At 45.2% G+C, this 23,881-nt stretch overlaps 1 protein-coding gene across 2 annotated transcripts; it reads right to left on the reverse strand.

The window, feature by feature from the left end:
• Positions 1-784: 784 nt before the first annotated feature.
• Positions 785-23,881, reverse strand: EDF1 (endothelial differentiation related factor 1). 2 transcript variants are annotated; one of them, XM_084650482.1, is made up of 5 exons: positions 23,726-23,881; positions 13,651-13,702; positions 4,395-4,555; positions 3,677-3,770; positions 785-1,103 (listed from the first exon to the last, which is right to left on the reverse strand). In XM_084650482.1, the coding sequence occupies exons 1-5, from the start codon at positions 23,801-23,803 to the stop codon at positions 1,042-1,044; spliced, it is 447 nt and encodes a 148-aa protein (XP_084506608.1). In that variant the 5' UTR covers positions 23,804-23,881; the 3' UTR covers positions 785-1,041. The 2 variants fall into 2 exon arrangements, with proteins under 2 accessions (XP_084506608.1, XP_084506607.1); XM_084650481.1 differs by lacking the exon at positions 13,651-13,702 and having other exon boundaries at positions 23,726-23,879.

A 23,881-nucleotide genomic window follows, 5' to 3' on the forward strand; every position in this document is an offset into this window, starting at 1 on the left:
AAGTGTGCAGATTTCATCAGTAAGTCTCTCTTGCAGTACTATACAGAGGTCATAAGATGCAGTGCTGACCTTACCTAGGCCATTACACTAAGTTACACTGAGCTGTCATCTCTAGCAAGAGCCCTGGCAAGCTCAGAATATTTGCACCCATTTTGGTTAAAAGAAGTTTGTCTAGTTCCACTGGGAACTACTGGCTTGGTACAAAAGAGAATGGTGCTGGGTAGAAGTACTTATTCTTGACTAGCTGGAAGTTTCCTGGTTTAGTCTAAGTCACTTTCTTTGTGACGACCTTGCTCTTTGAACCCACCTCCACTGCACTAGAGTCAACACCATGACTTGTTTCGGATGTCAAGGCTGCTTTCCCAGGCCATGCAGAAGAACATCTCACTTCACTGCTTCTGGCAACATCTGACTCCTCCTGTGCTCTCTCTGACTTTAGAACTTCAGTGATTTCCTCCGTGCTCTATGCATTTTCCATTGTGTGTAGTCCCACACGCTAAACAGGCACTGGGGAGGTGAGCCACCTCCAGACCCAAGAAATGATCACACCAGCCAACTGAAGGGTAACAAACTTTATTATACATCTCTTTAAAACAGGCTGGAAGGAACAAATAAACGTCATTCCAATATAGTGCCCCAAACCCACCCCTTTTCCATATGGATTCTGATCAACCCCCACCTCTCCCAACCCACCCTCCCTTAAAATTGCTCCAATTAAATTATCCTACTTCAGATCACCCCAACTGTCTTATCAATAGCTATTTCTGAACACCAAGACACACTGTTCTGGCAAAATTAGATGCAATATTTATTGGGTTTAGTTTCTTAATCTCCAGAAAGGAGAAAGGAAAAAACAAAATCAGGAAAATCATTTCTTAAGTTTGCCTTTTTACAGAAGGTAGAAATTCTGCAGGTCCCCATCCCCCCAAGCAAGTCTGAAACCCTCTTGTTCTGCTTGGCAACATGAAGAGAGATTCTGGTGGTCAAAGAGCACCAGCCAGATGAGATCAGTCTGAACAAACTGATTTCGAGGCTTTGTTTTCATTTCCCTTTCGGGCCAGCCTCAAGTGGTTTTCCAATATCCCTTCCACGTAGCTTAAGGCCTGGAATGACACACAAAGGAGACAACTTTCAGCAGTTTGCCTTGAGTCCTCCCTACATACTTGTCACCCTGAACCTTCCAACAGCCCAACAAATGAACTAAGGTGGCTGGAGGGAGGGGAGGGAGGGAGAAGTCACCCACTACAAGACAGAGCAAGCACAGAAGAGAGAGGAGGAGAAAGGGAGATTTATTTAAGAAAAAAAATCAGGCTTTATACATAACTGAAAAGAAACTGAAACAGGTAATTGAAAAAACTGACCCTTGCTCAGGTAACTTACAGGCCATTAGCTGAGTCATTGCCCAAAGAATAATCCTGGGGGTCCGGGGGGGGGGGGGGGTGTCACTAGTCTGAGAAGCACCACTCTACTAAGCATCATTGCAAAAGCCATTTCAGATGGTTTTAGCAGCAGATATCCTAGTTCATTACAAATATGAAATTAAGGCTTTGCATAACTAGAAAGGTGGGCACTCAGCCATTAAGGTCAGAAGGGACCATTATGATTGTCTAGTCTGACCTCCTGCACAATGCAGGCCACAGAATCTCACCCACCCACTCCTGCAATAAACCTCTCACCTATGTCTGAGCTACTGAAGTCCTCAAACCATGGTTTAAAGACTTCAAGGTGCAGAGAATCCTCCAGCAAGTGACCCATGCTGCAGAGGAAGGTGAAAACCCCCCCAGGGCTTCTTCCAATCTGCCCTGGAGGAAAATTCCTTCCTGACCCCAAATATGGTAATCAGCTGAACCCTGAGCATGTGGGCAAGATTCGCCAGCCAGATACCCAGGAAAGAATTCTCTGCCGCAACTCAGATCCCACCCCATCTAACAGCCCATCACAGGCCATTGGGCCTATTTACCATGAATAGTTAAAGATAATTGCCAAAATCATGTTATCCCATCATATCATCTCCTCCATAAACTTATCCCACTTCCAATGGCACTCATCTGGAGTACTGTGTCCAGTTTTGGGCCCCACACTTCAAGAAGGATGTGGATAAATTGGAGAGAGTCCAGCGAAGGGCAACAAAAATGATTAGGGGACTGGAACACATGAGTTATGAGGAGAGGCTGAGGGAGCTGGGATTGTTTAGCCTGCAGAAGAGAAGAATGAGGGGGGATTTGATAGCTGCTTTCAACTACCTGAAAGGGGGTTCCAAAGAGGATGGCTCTAGACTGTTCTCAATGGTAGCAGATGACAGAACAAGGAGTAATGGTCTCAAGTTGCAGTGGGGGAGGTTTAGATTGGATATTAGGAAAAACTTTTTCACTAGGAGGGTGGTGAAACACTGGAATGCGTTACCTAGGGAGGTGGTAGAATCTCCTTCCTTAGAGGTTTTTAAGGTCAGGCTTGACAAAGCCCTGGCTGGGATGATTTAACTGGGAATTGGTCCTGCTTTGAGCAGGGGGTTGGACTAGATGACCTTCTGGGGTCCCTTCCAACCCTGATATTCTATGATTCTATGTATTCACTGCAAAATACATGACTTTGGATTTACATAAGGCCTTCAGGTCTCTGCCATCCGAAAAAATCACTATCAGACATAGAGCAAGTCCCAGACACTGAACCAATGTGAGTTTTCAATCCTTGCAGAGAGCTGAAAGCTTCGGAGTTCCTGCTTCTAAATCAGCAGAAACAATCTTAACATTAGGATGCAAAGTGACACCCCATAGGTCAGTGGTCTCCAACCTTTTTACACCCAAGATCATGTTTTGAATTTAAGGGCAACCCAGGATCTACCCTGCCTCTTCCCCAAAGCCCCACTCCCTCCATCCCACCTCTGTCCATTTCTTGTTCTCCCGCACCCTCACTCACTTTGACTGGGCTAGGGCTGGGGCACAGGGTGGTGGCGGCTCTGAGAGGGAGGGCAGAGCTGAGGCTTGGGGTGCAGGAGGGGGGTTTGGAGTGCTGGCTCTAGGAAGGGGCTCCTAGGGCTGGGGTGCAGCCTCCCACCAGACAGCACTTACCTCCAGCAGCTCCCAGTTGGTGGTGTAGCATGGCTGCCGCTAAGACAGGCTCCCTGCCTACCCAGGCCTGCCGCCGCCCCTGAGGAGGGGCTGGGGGCATGTGGCTCTGCGCACTGCCCTTCTCCACAAGCACTGCCCCTGCAGCTCCCACTGGCCACAGCTCCCCATTCCTGGCCAGTGGGAGCTGCAGGGGCAGCGCTTGCAGGCAGGAGCAGCGCGCAGAGGGAGACCCCTGGCCCCCCGCCCCTGGGGCCACACTGGCCGCTTCCAGTGCGGCCCTAGGGGCGGGGGGCCAGGGAAGGCAGAGAGTCTGCCTTAGCAGCAGCCCTGCTACACCACTAGAGATCACGATCGATCGAGAGATCCTCTAGGATCGACCAGTTGATCGCGATTGACCGGTTGGTGACCACTGCCATAGGTGAACCTATGAAACAGCACTGACATCAACCCTGCAAGCATCCTACCGGCAGAGCAACACATGCTGTTTCCCTATAGAATTGCTGGGTGCAAACAGAAAGGCGCTAAATGTAGATAATCAAATGACAGCAGCAGCATCCCTCTCCCCCACACTGAAGTGGTTAGACAGCTACTGTGCATCTGACACTCACCGATGGCTCTTTCGATCTTGCCCAGAACCTGGTTGTTGGGGATTGCTCTTCCGCATTCGTAGTCAGCAATAACTTGTGGTTTTTCATTTATTTTCTAAAAAGAAGATGTGCTTTAAACACATCAGTTTAACAAATAGTGAACATTCAGAAACACAAACCCAAGACATCCCATATTACACGAGTGGCTGCATCTTCTCAGAAGTACACCAGGCTTGCAAGAGTGAATTCTGCCTGTCATCACTGGTTTCTTCTATCTGGGTGCTACCATGCAGATAACAGTTGTATTGTAAAAAGGTCTGCCTCGCTCTCAAGAAATCGGATACAAGAACGATAGTGGAGAGTGTCCACAAGCTACAGCAGTCCAGCAGCATGGCAGACACTTCTGTTTGAAAACTCAGATACAGATAGGTTTTCAACACCTTATGTCAGGAATTACTATGCCAGGGCTAAGTCGGTTAAAGAGGAAGCCATTTTACCTCCAGCCCACAACATAGCTCACAGGTTCCAGATAGAGGTCCCTGGTCCACCACCTGAGCTGCTAGTTAGCCAGTAAACTGAAAAGTTTTGAGGTCTTCTATTAACCCTTGATGATACCTCCTCACCATCTACCGGTCAGGAGGCTAATTTGACACCATTTACAACCCAGCTCCCTCACATACACAGAGCCTGGCTAAGGAAAAGCAGGAGTAAAGACCAAACGACACTGATAAGCACTCACCGTGGCCAAATCCTTTTGTGTCAGGCCCTTGCTCTGTCGGCCCTGCTGGATTACTTTGCCCACCTCAAGGGGGACTCTGTCATGGTGCAGCTCCTCTGTCTCCCGATCCAGCTTAGCTGTGTTCTTAGTGATAGAATGCTGCTTGTTTTGGCCTGCTGCCCCTAGCATTTAAAACAAAATCAAGAAGAGGCAGTGTCAAAACTGTACTATGGCAAACAAGCACTTTGATGAAAGTCAATCAACTTCCCCAAGCTTTGTAGAATTTTCAGCATTCATCACTCTACCTATTCACGTCACCATTAACTTTATCATACAATCAGACTTTAAGGTCAGAAGGGACCATTATGATGGTCCAGTCTGGCCCCCTGCACAACGCAGGCCACAGAATCTCACCCACCCACTCCTGTAACAAACCTCTCACCTATGTCTGAGCTACTGAAGTCCTCAAATTGTGATTTAAAGACTTCGAGGTGCAGAGAATCCTCCAGCAGGTGACCCGTGCCCCACTCTGCAGAGGAAGGCGAAAAACTCCCAGGGCCTCTGCCAATCTCCCCTGGAGGAAAATTCCTTCCCGACCCCAAATACGGCGATCAGCTAAACCCTGAGCATGTGGGCAAGACTCACCAGCCAGCCACCCAGGAAAGAATTCTCTGTAATAACTCAGATCCCACCCCATCTAACATCCCATCACAGGCCATTGGGCATATCTACCACTAATAGTCGAAGATCAATTAATTGCCAAAATTAGGCTATCCCATCATATCATCCCCTCCATAAACTTATCAAGCTTAGTCTTGAAGCCATATATGTCTTTTGCCCCCACTGCTTCTCTTGGAAGGTTGTTCCAGAACTTCACTCCTCTGATGGTTAGAAACCTTCATCTAATTTCAAGTCTAAACTTCCTGATGGCCAGTTTATATCCATTTATTCTTGTGTCCACACTGGTACTGAGCTTAAATAATTCTCCTCCCTCTCTGGTATTTATCCCTCTGATATATTTAGAGAGAGCAATCATATCTCCCCTCAGCCTTCTTTTGGTTAGACAAGGAACAAGCCAAGCTCCTTGAGTCTCCTTTCATAAGACAGGTTTTCCATTCCTAGTAGCCCTTCTCTGTGCCTGTTCCAGTTTGAATTCATCTTTCTTAAAAATGGGAGACCAGAACTGCACACAATATTCCAGACGCAGTCTCACCAGTGCCTTGTATAATGGTACTAACACCTCCTTATCTCTACTGGAAATATCCCGCCTGATGCATCCCAAGACCCCATTAGCTTTTTTTTATGGCCGTATCACATTGGCAGCTCATGTGATCAACCAATACTCAGAGGTCCTTCTCCTCCGTTACTTCCAAGAGATGCGTCCCCAGTTTATAACAAAAATTCTTGTTATTAATCCCTAAATACATAACCTTGCACTTTTCACTATTAAATTTCATCCTATTACTCCAGTTTACAAGGTCATCCAGATCCTCCTGTAGGATATCCTGGTTCTTCTCTGTATTGGCAATACCTCCCTGCTTTGCATCATCCGCAAACTTTATTAGCACATTCCTGCTTTTTGTGCCAAGGTCAGTAATAAAAAGATTAAACAAGATTGGTCCCAAAACCGATCCCTGATGAACTCCACTAGTAACCTCCTTCCAGCCTGACAGTTCATCTTTCAGTGTGACCTGCTGTATTCTCCCCTTTAACCAGTTCCTTATCCACCTTTCAATATTAATATTTTTCCCCACCTTTTCCAATTTAGCTGACAATTCTCCATGTGGAACCATATCAAGTGCCTTACTGAAATCGAGGTAGATGAGATCAACTGCATTTCCTTTGTCTAAAAAAAAAATCTGTTACCTTCTCAAAGGAGGAGATCAGGTTAGTTTAACACAATCTACCTTTAGTAAAACCATGTTGCATTTTATCCCAGGTACCATTGACCTCAATGTCCTTAACTACTTTCTCCTTCGAATTTTTTTCCAAGACCTTGCATACTACAGATGTTCAACTAACAGGCCTATAGTTACCCAGATCACTTTTTTCCTTTCTTAAAAATAGGAACTATGTTAGCAATTCTCCAGTCATATGGTACAACCCCTGAGTTTACAGATTCATTACAAATTTTTGCTAATGAGCTTGCAATTTCATGTGCCAGTTCCTTTAATCTTCATCCAAGAATATTATCTGGGCCCCTGGATTTAGCCCCATTAAGCTGTTCAAGTTTGGCTTCTACCTCGGATGTGGTAATATCTACCTCCATTTCCCCATTCCCATTTGTCGTCCTACCATTATCCCTAAGCTCCTCATTAGTCTCATTCAATACTTTGCCTCAGTCTTTGTTTAGATATTGGGCCATGCCTTGATTATCCTTAACCTCCACTCCATCTTCAGTGTTTAGCAGTCCCACTTCTTCTCTCTTTGTTTTCTTCTTATTTATATGGCTATAGAACTTTACACTATTGGTTTTAATTCCCTTTGCAAGGTCCAACTCTACATGGCTTTTGGCCTCTCTCACTTTATTCCTACACATACTGATCTCACTAAGGTAGCTTTCCTTGCTAATCCCTCCCATCTTCCACTCCTTGTAGGCTGCTTTTTCTTAATCACTTCTCTGAGATGCTTGCTCATCCAGCTTGGTCTACAACTCCTGCCTATGAATTTTTTCCCCTTTCTTCAGATGCAGGCTTCTGATAGCTTCTGCAGCTGTGACTTGAAGTAATCCCAGGCCTCCTCTGCCTTTAGATCCACAAGTTCTTCAGTCCAATCCACTTCCCTAACTAATTTCCTTAATTTTTTTAAGTTAGCTCTTTTGAAATAAAAAAGCCTAGTCGCAGATCTATTTTTTGTTTATCCTTCCATTTAGTTTGAACTGAATTAGCTCATGATCGCTCGAACCAAGGCTGTCCCCTACAACCATTTCTTCTAGGAGGTCCTCACTACTCACCAAAACCAAATCTAAAATGGCATCCCCTCTAGTCGGTTCAGCAACTACTTGGTGAAGGAATCCATCAGCTATCGCATCTAGGAAAATCTGAGCCCTATTATTATTAGCACTTGTCCTCCAGTCTATATAGCTTTCTTCCCCAATGTGATTTTTGCCCAGACAGACTGTCTTATCCATTCCATCGCTTCTTATTTCTTTACATTCTACCTCATCATTGATATAAATGTTACTCCACCACCTTTACCTTTATTTCTGTCTTTCCTAAACAGCACATCCCCTTCAATACCTGTAGTCCAGTCATGACTCCTATTCCACCATGTTTCTGTTGTCCCTAGAATACCTGGTTTCATTTCCTGCACCAGTAGCTCTAGTTCCTCCATTTTATTACCTAGGCTCCTCGCACTGGTGTACAAACATCTTAATTTTTGCTATTTGGCCTCGCTCACATTCTTTACCCGATTAGGCACGGTCATTCTACCGCCAGTATCACCTATTAGACTGGTATGTACACTACCCTTCCTCCTTATGTCCATTCTCCCACCCACAGCTGTATCTTTTCTTACTTCATTTTCTTCCTTCTCAATGTTAAAATCCGGTGTAGAGGTTACCTGGACATCTCCCAACCATCTTCCCCAGATTCCATCAGTTCCACTGATGCAGAAGTTACCATAGAATCACTCTTCAGAACCTAAGCTTTTAATTAAAAAAATTCAGCCCTGATGATTGCAAAGAAAACCTTCCAAACAAAACTTAAGTGTAACTGAGGCAACGCTGCCTGCAGACTGCCTGAAATAATACTTGAGACAGGTGTTAACTGCTTTATTAATCTTATTTGGCTTGACTCTGAAACCTAATGACAACAATCTAAACTATGCTGCTGGCCATTTTACCAGAAACCCTGTTAATGTTTTAACCCGCAACCCTCTACCCCAGCTGCCAAGCACTCCAAGCTCCCCTGCCACTCCCACCACAACTTGTATGATGGAATTGTACAGTGCAGTCTGTGGCATGTTGAAAACTGAAAATTTAGGGTCAGAATAAAATGTAATGCACTACCAAAACACAGACTACTGGCTTATTGGTTTTCATATTTCAGTTTAAAATATTAATTTGACTTTGAATTGCTATAGAGCTTCCAGTCTACCACATAATTTAAGTCTAGTTCACTGTGGAGTATGAAGGGCCTTCAAGCTGTTACTCAATAAAACGTACATGGACCAAGAGAAGTTAAAGTACACTCATTTGAGGGAAGGTAGCTAAGTACCCAAATACTCTCACAATTCACATTGAGTACACATGCATAAAATATTACACTGCATAATCAAGCAACAAAGCTAATTCCATCCAAACCTCAGCCTATACACCTGAAAAGTCTATACTCTCACTAAATTACAAATATTTCCAGTTTTGACTTTCTGTAGAACTAATTTTCATTTGTGATCAAGGATTTCAGGAATTTCTATTGTCAGATTTTTCAAACATGCAGAATTACCTTCCTCTTGTGCATGCATTTGCCAACCAAATGGTGTTGGAAGTATAAGGGTATTCCAAACATTGTTACCTTTCCCTCAACAGTGCACTTTAATCGTTAAAAAAAGCTCTAACGCATTTCAAACCAACATTCCTTGATATACATTTTAATTTCAAAGTGACCTGCAAATAATATAAATTGGGCTTATATCCTTTTTGCTTATAATGTATATAGACTTTAAGGTCAGAAGGGACCATCATGATCATCTAGTCCAGGGTTTCTCAACCTCTTTTGTTCAGAGCCACGGCTCCCCCACCCCCAACATATTACAAAAAAAAACAGCCCACCTGTGCCACAACTGTTTTTCCTGCGTATCCAGTAGATTAAAAACCAGGGCCAGTGTTATGGGGTACCAAGCAGGGCAACCGTTCAGGGCCCCATGCCACAGAGGGCCCCATGAAGTTAAGTTGCTCAGGCTTTGGCTTTAGCCCTGGGCAGTGAGGCTCAGGCTTTGGGTTCAGCCCTGGGCCCAGCCCTGGGCCCCAGAGAATTTAATGCTGGCTCTTTGGTTTATTTTGGCAGACCCCCTGAATCTGCTCATGGCTCCGCAGTGGGCCCTGGACAAGAACCACTGATCTAGTCTGACCTCCTGCACCCACTCCTAGAAATAGACCCCTAAGCTCTGGCTGAGTTGCTGAAGTCCTCAAATCATGGTTTAAAAGACTTCAAGTTACAGAGAATCCACCATTTACACTAGTTTAAACCTGCAGGCAACCAGCGCCACATGCTGCAGAGGAAGGCAAAAACAAAAAAAACACAAACAAAAACCCACAGCATTTCTGCCAATCTGACCCCAGAGGAAAATTCCGACCCCAAATATGGTGATCAGTTAGAGCCTGTGCATGTGGGTAAGACCCACCAGGCAGATACCCAGGAAAAAAATTCTCTGTAGTAACTCAGAGCTCTCCCCATCTAGTGTCTCATTTCCAGACATTGGGTTTTTTTGCTATTGGCAGTCATCAATGGACCACATGCCATTGTAGATAGCCGCATCATACCATCCCCTCCATAAATTTATCAAGCTCAGGTCTTGAAGCCAGTTAGGTTTTTTTGCCCCCACTGCTCCCCTTAGAAGGCTGTTCCAGAACTTCATTCCTCTCCTCTGATGGTTAGAAACCTTCATTTAATTTCAAGGCTAACCTTGTTCATGGCCAGTTTATATCCATTTGTTCTTGTGACACCACAGGTGCTTAACTTAAATAAGTCTTCCCCCTCCCTGGTATTTATCCCTCTGATGTATTTATACCTTTTGGTGAGGCTAAACAAGACAAGCTCTTTGAGTCTCCTCTCATAAGGTAGATTTTCTATTCCTTGGATCATCCTAGTAGCCATCCTCTGCACCTGTTCCAGTTTGAATTCATCCTTCTTAAACATGGGAGACCAGAACCGCACACAGTACTCCAGATGAGAGCTCAGCAGTGCCTTGTATAATGGTACTAACACCTCCCTGTCTCTACTGGAAATACCTCCCCCGATGCATTTTAGGACAGCATTAACCTTCTTCACAGCTGCATTACATTGGCAGCTCAGTCATCCTACGATCAGCCAATACACCCAGGTCTTTCTCCTCTTCTGTCACTTCCAACTGATAAGTCCCCAGCAGATAGCAAAAAATCTTCTTGTTAGTCCTTAAGTGCATGACCTTGCACTATTAAATTTCATCCTATTTCTATTACTCCAGTTTACAAGGTCATCCAGATCTTCACATGTGATAGTCTGGTCCTCCTCCATACTGCAATACCTCCCAACTGTGTGTCCTCTGCAAGTGTCATTAGCATACTCCCACTTGTTGTGCTAAGATATAAGAGACTGAAAGGTTTTTTTGTTTTAATTTTTTTAAAGGGATCAGTGTCAACTCCTGCTTCCCCTGGTTTTACTGCAGGACCCACTGAAGGTCTCAGAGGATGTACTGTTAGTTCTCTCTGAATAACCCAAGAGGTGAGGGTGTTGACTCTTGAACAAAGATGTTCCTTCCCCAAAATGTTAACCACCACAGATAATTCAGCATTAGCAACAAAAAAAAAAAAATCCACAAAGTTTTAAACAACCTGAATAAAAATCCCTTCCCCTCCAAGTTTTCACTCTTTTGGCTGTTGGCAGTTCATTAGATTTCCAGTTATCACAGACTCTCTCAAGCTGTAAGAGACCTTAATTTCTATCACCACACACACTTTCCCCTTGATGGTGAGTACTATTATTTATTAATCGTCCATATTTTATTTTAAATTTGTATTGCCCTGTAACATTTCATTCTCGGTAGGGATATTGAAGTTACAGATATTTCACAGTGATTATTCATGTTAACATGCTTAATACATGTGTGTGGGTGTGTTTTATTAAATGACAGACTTGAATCATAAAGCTAAGATAAAGAGTTCATGTGTACGGACTGTTTTCTTTCAAACTGATACGAATATTAAATAAGCCACAGAAGGCTTGAAAGTTTCAAATATGGTTTTATATATGCCTACAATAATTTTATTTTACAAAATCAAAGTTAATACTCTTCATAAACTCAAAACAGATTCAAAACAAAACAGTTTTCTCTAAGTGTTTTAATGCTAATATTTACATCTATTTGACATTTTATTTATGTACTTTTTTCAAAGTCTCAGATGTAATTTATTACATCTTTCTTGGAGGTTATTTTTAGGTTATACAGTGGTTTGATTTCATTTAACAATATAAGCAATATGCCCTGGATATATTATTAATGCACAGCATTGTATGCGTTTGTTGAACAGGTGCACTTGCTTTGTGAAAAATGTTTTTCTGGAGTCCAGATTTTGACTGTACCTTGGCCAAGAAATATAGACCTTGACAAAAAAAATAGGACTATTCTGGATCCCCCTTCTCCTTTATTTCCACTTAAATTTATATTTGTTTTCAAGTCTGATCATTACATATAGCAAACTTTATTAGAAGAGGATACTTTAATGAGCTAGAGATGTGTTTTATCCTTTTCTGGATTACATTATTACAATCAACATCTAGAAAGGAAATGCACAAATTTAAAAAATCAACATTCACCATTCTTAACTTCTCCCCATTGTTTTCTTAAACTTTCCCTATTATCCTTAACTATTGAAGCACATATATTATGTATTGTCAGAGCCTGACCTGAGACCTCTGCAAAACGAAAACGACTGAAGGACTGTTGAGAGTTTAGAGGTCTTAAATATTCATTATTTTCTCTCATTTTTTCTCATTATTTTTAGGGGGAAATCCACATAAAGTACAGACAGAATAGTACCATTACACTGTATTATGTAAATACACGTTTACACTTCTTAAAGAACTTTAAATAGGTTGTCAATATAATAGACTGCAAGAGTTCCAACATCTGTAACGATTTAATTCATAATTAAAAACTAGTGCAATAGCTATTTTATATATCTCACTTCTTGTATTTTGAAAGAGTGAATTTATGGAAATATGTATTATTTTAGCTCTACTGCGTAACAGTGTTGCTATGGTTAAAGATGCTGTAACAGTTCTATTTTATATATATCAGCCACTAGGATCTTATCTTTTAGATATTTGCTCCAAGCTGCATTTTTGGATTAAAGAATTTTAGCCAAAATTATATTTTTGGTAGTTTTCCAAAAAAGACTATCTGTTTTTAGAGTTTTGTAAATGCAATACACAAACGAATTCATTTATGTAAAAAGCAAGTATTTTTTTAAAAAGATACAGAGCTCAATTCTCAGTTACACCAAGTCCTTTTTACATAATTCAGTAAGCATAAAGGGGCCTTGATTTAGGAGTAAATGATGTTTATACCCACTATAAGGGCCCACTTTACAGTCAGAGCAGTGTAAAAGTTCAGGTGCCAACACCATGGGGGCGGGGATTGTCCCGCTGATCAGCAACTCCTCCTCCCTCCCAGCACCTCCAACCCACCACCAATCAACTGTTTGGCAGCCAGTGGGATTAAGGTGAATCACTCAGGATGCAAACACCTCCAGAGAGGTATCACCCCTGGGGGAGGTTGGCACGTAATGGTTCAAACTGGGTTTTCCAGAGACCAACAGACAATGAAAAGGTTTTTGGCATAAAAAAAATCCCAGAGATTAAACTGACACATGGGTCTTTTTTCTAATTCAGCAAATGGCCACAACCTTCTGTTTGAGAGAGAGGACGGAAGATTGGATATTAGGAAAACCTTTTTCACTAGGAGGGTGGTGAAGCACTGGAATAGTTACCTAGGGAGGTGGTGGAAACTCCTTCCTTTGAGGTTTTTAAGGTCAGGCTTGACAAAGCCCTGGCTGGGATGATTTAGTTGGGGATTGGTCCTGCTTTGAGCAGGGGGTTGGACTAGATGACCTCCTGAGGTCCCTTCCAACCCTGACATTCTATGAGGGAAACCCTTGCAGAAGGGTTGGAAAGACTTTGGCTTATTAGGACCACCTAGGATGAATGGGTGACCTTTGGTAAGCTTCTGCCATGCATATGGGAACTTTTATTTGTTTAATATGTTCCCTACGATTAAATGCAATTTGCTTTGTAACTAGCACACACTGTTGTAACCCCTGGAGAAAGTTTAAAAAGTGCTGGGGAAAATCACAGAGGTGCTGCAAAAACCCTAAGTCCCCAAGTCTGGAGGAAGAGAGATAAGGTCCCTGTCTGAGAGACGCAAGGGCTGGGACCCTGAAATCTGAAGTGGGTACCCTTGAGGAATGCTGGGGTACATGTGTGCAGTTAACCCTAAAACTGTGACAGGGGTAACTATGAAGTTAAAGGAAAACATGAAACTGGCCTTCCCTACCCACCCCCGAGACAGAAATACCTACATTTCTTGGAGGTCTCTACATCTTCTCCTCTTCTCTGAGCTGCTAAGATTGCCTAGAAATAAGAAATTTAACTTTATCAAGATTAGTTCCATTAACATAAGGCACAGACCACTATTTAAACACTTTAACAAAGAATGATTTATCCTCAAACAGCCAAGCTGCTAGCAAAAAAAAAACCTCCCTGAGCATGTATCCAGGCAACCGCAATGACTTTGCTACAAGAGGAGAGGAAAGGAAGTAGCCTGCTTTGGCAGTTGGATAGGAGATTTATTAGTTCTGAGAAGTACATTGGAAGAACTCTCCATATTAAGAGAGACATTTTGGATGTTCTGGAGAAAAAAATTATGTTATGTGGATTTTAATCTTCCTTCACCCAGTTTGAGAAAGAAACATTGCTTTATAGTCCCTATTATTGAGAAAGCAATGTAAAATGGGCTAGGATAATGTCTAGAGGTGTGTCTAGACTGCAATTTAAGTCCCAGGTTTGAACTCAGGCTCAAGCCTAATCCACCATCTACACATAAATCATGAAAACCCAGGGTAGGGGTGCAATTTCAGACCGGTGGAGTGGGGGAAGACAGCAACTTTACCCATGATTCAAGGGGCTACTTAAGGCACCTGATAACTTAGGCCTGGTCTACACTACAAAGTTAAAAGAAAAGGAGGACTTGTGGCACCTTAGAGACTAACCAATTTATTAGAGCATAAGCTTTCGTGAGCTACAGCTCACTTCCTCAGATGCATATCGTGGAAACTGCAGCAGGCTTTATATATACACAGAGAATATGAAACAATACCTATTCCCACCCCACTGTCCTGCTGGTAATAGCTTATCTAAAGTGATTTCCAGCACAAATCCAGGTTTTCTCACCCTCCACCCCCCCACACAAATTCACTCTCCTGCTGGTGATAGCCCATCCAAAGTGACAACTCTTTACACAATGTGCATGACAATCAAGCTGGGCTATTTCCTGCATAAATCCAGGTTCTCACATCCCCCCACCCCCATACACACAGAAACTCACTCTCCTGCTGGTAATAGCTCATCCAAACTGACCACTCTTCAAGTTAAAATCCAAGTTAAACCAGAACATCTGGGGGGGGGGGGGGGGGGAGGAAAAAACAAGAGGAAACAGGCTACCTTGCATAATGACTTAGCCACTCCAAGTCTCTATTTAAGCCTAAATTAATAGTATCCAATTTGCAGGATACTATTAATTTAGGCTTAAATAGAGACTTGGAGTGGCTAAGTCATTATGCAAGGTAGCCTGTTTCCTCTTGTTTTTTCCTACCCCGCCCCCCAGATGTTCTGGTTTAACTTGGATTTTAACTTGAAGAGTGGTCAGTTTGGATGAGCTATTACCAGCAGGAGAGTGAGTTTCTGTGTGTATGGGGGTGGGGGGATGTGAGAACCTGGATTTATGCAGGAAATAGCCCAGCTTGATTGTCATGCACATTGTGTAAAGAGTTGTCACTTTGGATGGGCTATCACCAGCAGGAGAGTGAATTTGTGTGGGGGGGTGGAGGGTGAGAAAACCTGGATTTGTGCTGGAAATCACTTTAGATAAGCTATTACCAGCAGGACAGTGGGGTGGGAATAGGTATTGTTTCATATTCTCTGTGTATATATAAAGCCTGCTGCAGTTTCCACGATATGCATCTGAGGAAGTGAGCTGTAGCTCACGAAAGCTTATGCTCTAATAAATTGGTTAGTCTCTAAGGTGCCACAAGTCCTCCTTTTCTTTTTGCGAATACAGACTAACACGGCTGCTACTCTGAAACTACAAAGTTAGGTCGACATAAGCCGCGTTAGGTCAATTTAATAACTTATGTGTCTATACTACTGAGTCCCCTTCCGCTGACCTCAAGGGCCTATAAAGTCAACTTTGTACTCCACCTCCATGAGAGGCACAGCGCTTGATTCGACATCCAAGGGTTGACATGGGGATAGTGTAGACACAGTGTTGTGTAATTTGAATGAACTGGCCTCCAGGAGGTGTCCCACAGTGCTCTGCTTTGACCGCTCTGGAGAGCACTTTCAACTCCACTGCACATCAGCCAGGTACACAGGAAACAGTTGCCCCCCTGTTAAAGCCCTGGAAACTTTTGAATTTTCATTTCCTGTTTGATCAGCATGGAGAGCTTGTCAGCATAGCTGACATGGATGCTCAAGGCCGCAAATGTGCTCCAGCATGGAGTACACAGGAGGTGCTGGATCTTATTGCTGTGTGGGGATAAGAGTCTGTGCAGGCAAAGCTCCGATCCAGCAGAAGAAATGCTGACATCTTTGCCAAAATCACACAGGGCATTGGGGAAAAAGGGCTATAACACGGACACACAGAAGTGCGACATGAAAATAAAGGCGCTTCAGCAAGCATACCAGAAGATAAAGGGAGGCAAACAGTCACTCTGGTTCTGATCCACAGACATGCCACTTCTATGAGGAGCTGCATGTGATTCTTGGCAGCAACCCCACCACTACCCCAAAATGCTCCATGGATACCTCCCAGGAGCCCCAGGTGACCTCAAGCAACAACAAGGACATTGTTGATGAGGAAGAGGAGGAGAATGCAAGACAGGCAAGCGAAGGATCCATTCTCCCTCAACAGCCAAGAACCCTTTTTAAACTCTGGAGCACATCCCCACACAGGACCAATTGCCGGCAGAGCATGATGCCTGGGAAGACACCTCTGGTGAGTCCACATTTCCAATCAAACTGTCGGGGTTACATGCTATTATTTTTAATGTTGAATCTGAAGAAAAAAGGAGGTGTCGTGGGTATCGGTGACCACTCCAGCTATGCAGAGGGAGCTCTCCAAAAGACTGTTTATGTGCATGGGGATGGCCCTGGAATCCTTCATGGAGATCTCTAGGAAGCTTTCATGGAGGTACTCTGCAATCCTTTGCAGAAGGTTTCTGGGAAGGGCTGCCTTATTTCGTCCACCACGGTAGGATACTTTCCCCCGCCACTCCAGTATTAACTCTGCTGGCATCATTGCGGGGCACAGCACTGCAGCATAAGGACCAGGTCTGTACCCAGACGCTTGCAGCATTTGCTCCCTTTCCGCCTCCCTTACCCTCAGGAAAGTGATATTGTATGTGGTCACCTAGGGGAAACGGGGGGAGTTTTAAATGCTAGCCCTTAAACCACAAGCAATTTGACAAGTAATCCACCCCATTTGGTGAATTCTCAGTCACAGAACCACACTTTCCCAAGTGTGCTCTGGTTGTGGTTGGAAGGGATCATCACATATTGCAACCAGCACTTAAAAATGGGGAGACGGATGTTTCCTGTTTGTCTCCTTTCCCCCCGCCCCCAACCCAGTGCCACTTTTGTAACAACCAAACTATTTTCAGAGCTTGACACTGGTGCCTGTCCTCAAGCAATATCAAGGTTGCTAGGGGAAAAGGGGCCTTTTCTCAAGTTCCAACCTGTGATCCCAAGAATGTGCTGCAGCTTTTGTGAAGACAAGACCTCTCACCCATGCCTTGTGGACTACACACCATGGCTGGAGCAGCAAACCAACTCCTGCAATAGCCAGTGGTTGTGATTATGTTGTGGCTTGCAGGGAAGTGCATTGAAGGATGTTTCTTTTATAAAAAGAATTAACCTTGCACCAGAAACAATGCATGCACTGTCAATGCTACCCTTGTGCTTTGTATTCTTTACAGCTGAAACCTGTCCATTGGCACATACTCCACACTGGGACAGAGACTTTCCCAGATTAGAAGGCAGAAAAAGACTACTTGGGAGGACTTGTTCAATGAATTAATGCACGCCTCCAAGAGTGACAAGACGGAGCTCAGAGCATGGAGGATTACACTGCGTGACAGCCTGCATAAGGACAGCATGTAGGGAACAAGAGCATGCCACCGAGGAAGAGATGCTGTGGATTATGAAGGAACAAACAGACATAGGGGGAGGGATAGCTCAGTGGTTTAAGCATTGGCCTGCTAAACCCAGGGTTTTGAGTTCAATCCTTGAGGGGGCCATTTAGGGATCTGGGGCAAAAACTGGTCCTGCTTTGAGCAGGGGGTTGGACTAGATGATCTCCTGAGGTCCCTTCCAACCCAGATATTCTATGATTAGGCGTCCGATTGAGGCTCAAGAAAGGCAGCTGGATGCTTGAATCCCTCTGGAGCCATTGCTGAACCTGCTGCCATCATCACCCAGTTCTACATCCTCCCCGCCCCCCACAAACATCTGGGGGAGGGGGGGAGAGGAGCACTCAATACCAGGGGAGGGTACAAGGACCAGAAGGTGCCCGTTCCCGCACCTTTGATGGTTATTGCAGTGCATCTGTAAGCAAGCTTTCCTTGTTCCCGCCCCCGCAGTATCAGCAGCCCTTTTTGCCCCAAGTTATCTTACTCTTCTTTGCTGTCTGTGTGTTTGTGACCATAATAAAACTTTACAGATTGAAGAGCCTTTTCTCCTCATTCATCAGTACACTGTGGTTAGTGGGGGTGGAGTTTACAGGGGAGAAAATGCAATGAAGGGAACAGCTTGGTAAGGAACAACACCCATGTGTTCCGTCTACAGTCCCACAGCAGTTAGGGAACCGCATAGTGGCAAAACCATCCACTATGCCCTGCATGTTGCCCAGAGTCACTATCCTTCGTACCAGAAGTCTATTGATTGCCCTGGAAACTTGGATCACAGCAGACCCCACGGTAGATTTACCCACTCCAAGTTGATTCCCCACTGATCGGTAGCAGTCTGACATTGCAAGCTTCCAGAGAGCTATCGCCACTCGCTTCTCAACTGTCAGAGCAGCTCTCATTTTACTATTGCTGCGCTTTAGGGCTGGGGAAAGCTCCTCACACAGTTCCATGAAAGTGGCCTTACGCATTCGAAAGTTCTGCAGCCACTGCTCGTCATCCCATAGCTGCATAACTATGCGGTCCCACCAGTCAGTGCTTGTTTCCTGGGCCCAGAAGCGGTGTTCCACCATGTCAAGGTGATGCGTGACTGTTGCCAGCATCTGCTAATTGCTCCGGTCCATGGCTTCCAGCAGGGCTGCTTGCGTGGCATCACATTGTTCCTGCTTCGGCTCAGTATATACTGCAGGTTAAGACATGAGGTGTTTGTAATGCTCACAACAGTGTACAGCTGATCAGAGTCCACGCTTGCCGTGCTATGGCGTCTGCGCGGGTAACCCAGGTTTAGGAAAAAAGGCGCAAAAAAGGCTTGGTTTCTTTGCTGTGCATTTCAGGGAGAGAGGGAGGTAAGTGCATCATGGGAGGCTAACGCCATGTTATAACCACCCGCGCAAATGTTTTGGTCCCATGAGGCATCGTAAGCCCAACCCAAAATTCCACTCAGCTCCATGCACTCACCCATAGTGCAGCGCTCTGTGCATTGATGCAAGCCCTGCTAGGGAGGATGCACTCCACCGACACTATGAGCATAGTGGGGACACACAAGATCAACTTGCTTAAATCGGCGGATCAATGTCGATTAACATAAAATCAACTTAACTTTGTAGTGTAAATATACCCTTAGATACAGTACTCCTAATTACTATATAAAGAAAAAATATACAAACCCCAATTAAAGCCATTGTTCTAAATTTACACATAAATTTAAAATATCAGAAGACAATACAACAAGATATTTCCAATCCCAAGCCTTGAGGTATCAATTTTGGAGCCTTACAAGGTATCAGAAACACACGTCTGATACTTTATACACTACCTTTAGTAGAGATAAATACAAATAAATAAAATAGGCTTCCTTTCTCTTACAGATGTTCTGTGTTACTGCCACTATCTACTCTATTTTAGTCAATTGTTTTCACACTACTAAAAATGTATTTAATTTTAACATGTGATTACTTTTTTTCCTCTTATTAAGAATGGGAAATTTTTCTAATTATTTTGGCATTTATATTTACTGATCACAATCATGTATCTGACTCACTAACATTTGACTCCATCATTGCTATTAGTATCAGACTTGGAACCGCATTTGTTTTCCTATGAATTTTAAGTTATTTTACAGATATAACTAAAAATACTATTTGAAAATAAAGAACCTTCATCTGTAGTGTGTCTGAAGTTGTGCGTTTAGCTAATTTTTTTTAAACTGGCATTGCTAAGGGGAGTACAAGCTAAATTTACATTCAAGAAGGATCACATTATTTGATTGTATCACTTTAAACAATGATTGACAAAGCTCAACATGGTCAGTAATAATGATAATTACTCCAGCCAGGACCAGTTAGGCATTTTAGAACTCACTACTCAAAGAATTAAATTTAAGCATAAGAAAAACAAACTATGAAATAGACAGAACCAGTCAAAAAAATTAAAATAAGCACTGTAGTTCTTAAAGAACTTTTAAAGAAAAAAACCCACAGAGACTAGATGTGCATTTCGACGGGAAGTACCAAGTAGTAACAGCACCACCACTAGTGTGTGAGGGAGATTAAGTGTGAGCCTGAGTGAGTGTGTCAGCACACCAAGCACTTTTTCAGTATAGCAGCAGCTGAAGCACCAACTCCTGAGCCAGAGGCAGCAACACAGACAGGCCCTGTCCTCTCACCCAGCTTAGTGAGACCAGACACATGGGGGAGCAGCTTGGCCAGCGGCAGCCGCAGTGGAAGACAGAGTGGGAGAGGAGGGGTGGCATCTCCCACCCTGCTGCAAACTGCACCCGAATGTGGTATGAAGCTTGGGGGGAGGACAGGTGCTCCTCTGACTCACGGCTCTGACCTAGAGTCCCAGGACCCCTCGGGGGTGAAGGGTCTGAGCCTGAATCAAGCAGGGATCCAGGATTCAATCCCTATTGCTTTGAAGTGTAGATGCAGTCCCACTGGACTGGTGTTTGAGGAGTCTGCCGAAAATATTCCACAATCCCACGGGCTGATTTTCTTTGTCCTCTGGATAGTCAGGTTTGGTGGACAGCCAAGTTTTCCCACACTGCATCACAAACAAAGGGCTAGAGTGGCCACATTTTGGGAAGGCACTAGGAAGTCTAGGACATGGGTGGTTGGACTCGGGCCCACATAATTCAGTGTAGACACTCAAGCCCTAAATTAACAAACCCAGGGTCTGCTAACTTGAGTTCTACTAAACTTGGGCTTACATTGCACTGCAGACAGACCCTGAAGCTGCATATATCTGAAGACATGGTTAAGGATACAATTCTCTTATGGAAGTTACAGATTCCATGACTTTCCAGGACCTTCATGACTTCTTCTGGGGCGGGGCAGAGCCGGCACCCTGCCCCGGGGCCCCCAAAACAGCTAGCCAGCAGCCTGCCCAGGGGACCTCTGCTATGGTGCTGGGCCCCAACCCTCTGGAGTAGCAGCCGGAGTGTGGTCAGCCCTCTTTGGGCTGGAGAAGAAGCAGTTAGCCCCTGCCACAGGAGCATCGGTGGGGCTGGAGCAACTGCAAGCCCTGGCAGTGCTGTTTGTTCCTCCTTTTGCCCCCCAGGGTATTTTTAGTGAAAGTCAGAGACAGGTCACAGGCTTCCATGAATTTCTGTTTATTGCCCGTGACCTGAATACCCGTGACAGAATCTTAACCTTACATATGGTCTAATCTCATTCACTCAGATGTTTTGCTGAGGTCATCATTTTTGTCTAGTTAAAGAGTAACTGTGTACAAACTTGTCAGGAAAAAAAAACTGTTTCAAGTCATACACAGAAATGCTCTTTTATGACTTCTCACGGTTGGATAAGAGATTGTTTCCATACCTAGCTAACTTATCCACTTGCTCTCCTAAAATAATTAGACTATAGATGAGAAGTCTGGTGGCATCTTAAAGACCAATAGATTTCTTTGGGCATAAGCTTTCATGCATAAAAAACCCACTTTTTCAGATGCATGGAGATGCATAAAACTGTTAGTCTTTAAGGTGCCACCGGACTCCTCATTGTTTTTGTGGACACAGACTAACGCAGCTACCCCCGATACGTAGACTATAGATCAGGGCCGGCTCCAGGCACCAGCTTTCCAAGCAGGTGCTTGGGGTGGCAATTAGAACAGGGCGGCAGTCCATGTCCCGTGGCAGCAATTTGGCAGCTGCTCTGCCACTGTTGTGGCAGTGGCAATTTGGCAGCAGCTGCTTGGGGCAGCAAAATTGCTAGAGCTGCCCCTGCTATAGATGGTTATTTTTTAAGTAGCCAGTAAACAAAATGCAGCACTAACCATTAGTATTATTAAACACAAACACCAACTAAGTACAAGTTAATGGAGAAAAGTACTTATCTCCACTGATACCAAAACCACATGCTCCAGTTTCACCTTGGAACTTTTAGAGTTACCTAGGAACAAACAGATGATAGGCAAAGGTCACAGAATTTGGTATTCAGCTGCCGTACCATGAGGGGCAAAAGGATCAAGGTGACAGATGATAACGAAACAGCTAAGAGATGGTTATCATACAGGTTTTTTGTACAACTGTTCACAGATGGACTGTTTTCAGTTAGGAATTCTGTGTTCATTTTTATTGCCACCCAACAGTAGTTGCACCAAACAGCTACATGACTTTGTTTTCAGGCAATGAACCCACATGTGAAATAAGTAATATGAACTTGGGAAGTTTGCAGCAGCTTCTTCCCAAAGCTGTTGTCCAATCACAAAAATCCTTAAAAGTGAAATAGACCATAGGAGAACTGCAGTACTAGATGTGTGTCAAAAGCTCCTTCCTTTGGGGTTGGGGCAGGACATACACTCCAAGTAGTTTATACTTGTTTTGGCTCCACCCCATTATGTTGCATCAGCCAGCTTATTTGATGCACAGCAGTTTTGAAATATTATTTTTAATATACAGTAAATTATCTGTTCTCTATCTTTAATGGGGGTAAGACCTTTGAAAGCCACTGAATGTCCGAACGCACACAAGAACAAGCCAATGCAACACTGGAGGAGCTTAAGAGAGAGATTAATTTTTAGAATCTGTGCCAAATGCCCCTCTCAGCCTGGTTAGCAGGATCATATATTGAAAGATGAACTACGTTATCTGCAATTCTGTATTTCCAGCTGTATTCCATCTTATTCCTACTAGAAGTAGCAATTCAAGGGGCAACATTATATCTTGCCAAGTCAGTGCTTTTCCTGGATAAGAGTGAAGCCTCAGTGTCAATTCTGTCTTTTCAGCAAAAAACATGGAAAGCACCAAGATGTCACACGAGAGACCAGCAGCCATTTGTCACTGTACAATAATCTAGGTGAATTAATCTTACTGCACAGACACCAAGTTATTAGAAAAAAGCCACCCTACATGTGCCAGCAATGGAACACACCAAGCCAGACAAAACCCCCTTTTCTATGTCACACTCCTTCCAGCCGCGCTGCGGCCGAGCAGTGACCGGATTCTGCGTTCGGACCGTTTACTGGAGCGGGGGTCCCAACCTCTCTCTTTCCGAGCCCCCCAACAGGCTATAAAAACTCCACGGCCCCCCTGCGCCACAGCGCCTGGCTTTCTGCGGATACAAGCCAGGGCTCGCGTTAGGAGGTAGCCAGCAGGGCAACTGCCCAGGGCCCCTGGGCTCAGGGGGCACCATGAAGCTAAGCTGCCCAGGCTTCAGCCCCAGGAGGCGGGGCCCCGGTGGGGCGCATCCCGCCCAGCACGGCTCTGCCCTCAACAAAAGGCCCCCGCCAGCAGCCCATATCCAGCCGGCTCCCAAGAGGGGTGCTGGGCGGCGAGCAGGGCAAGGACCCCAGCGAGCGTTACTCGGCGCGCAGCAGGGCGCCCCACTTCCAGCCATCCGCACAAGCCCGCGCAGGGAGCGGCGGCGCGGTCCCCACAGCCCCGGGCCGCCGCGAGCCCCGCGCCGCGCCCGCCCCGCAGCCAGCCCCCGAGCGCGAGCGGGGCGCGGCGGCCGCCCGGCCCCGGCCGGTGAGCCCCGCCCCGCCCCGCCCAGCACACGGCAGCGGGGAGCCGGGCCCCGGGCAGCGGGGAGCCGGGCCCGCCCCGCCCCGGGCCTCCTCCCCCGCGGGCTCAGCCAGCGCCTGAGGGGACCCGGCCCGGCCCGCAGCCGGGGAGGGGGAGGGGCCGCGGCGGGGCGGGCCGGGCCGACGGGACCCGCTCGGGCAGCCCCGGCCCGGGCTCCGGGCACCCCCTGACCTGCTTGGACTTGGCCTGGGCCGCGCTCGGCCCCTTCTTGCGCAGCACCGTGACCGTGTCCCAGTCGCTCTCCGCCATGGCACCGACCGACTCCGCCCGCAGCGCAGCCTCCTCTTGCGCCCTCCAGCCCGCCGCTCATAGGGCGACCTGCCTGTC

This window comes from Lepidochelys olivacea, assembly GCF_965140295.1.
Source record: "Lepidochelys olivacea isolate rLepOli2 genome assembly, chromosome: 16".
In the NCBI taxonomy this organism is placed as follows: domain Eukaryota; kingdom Metazoa; phylum Chordata; order Testudines; family Cheloniidae; genus Lepidochelys; species Lepidochelys olivacea.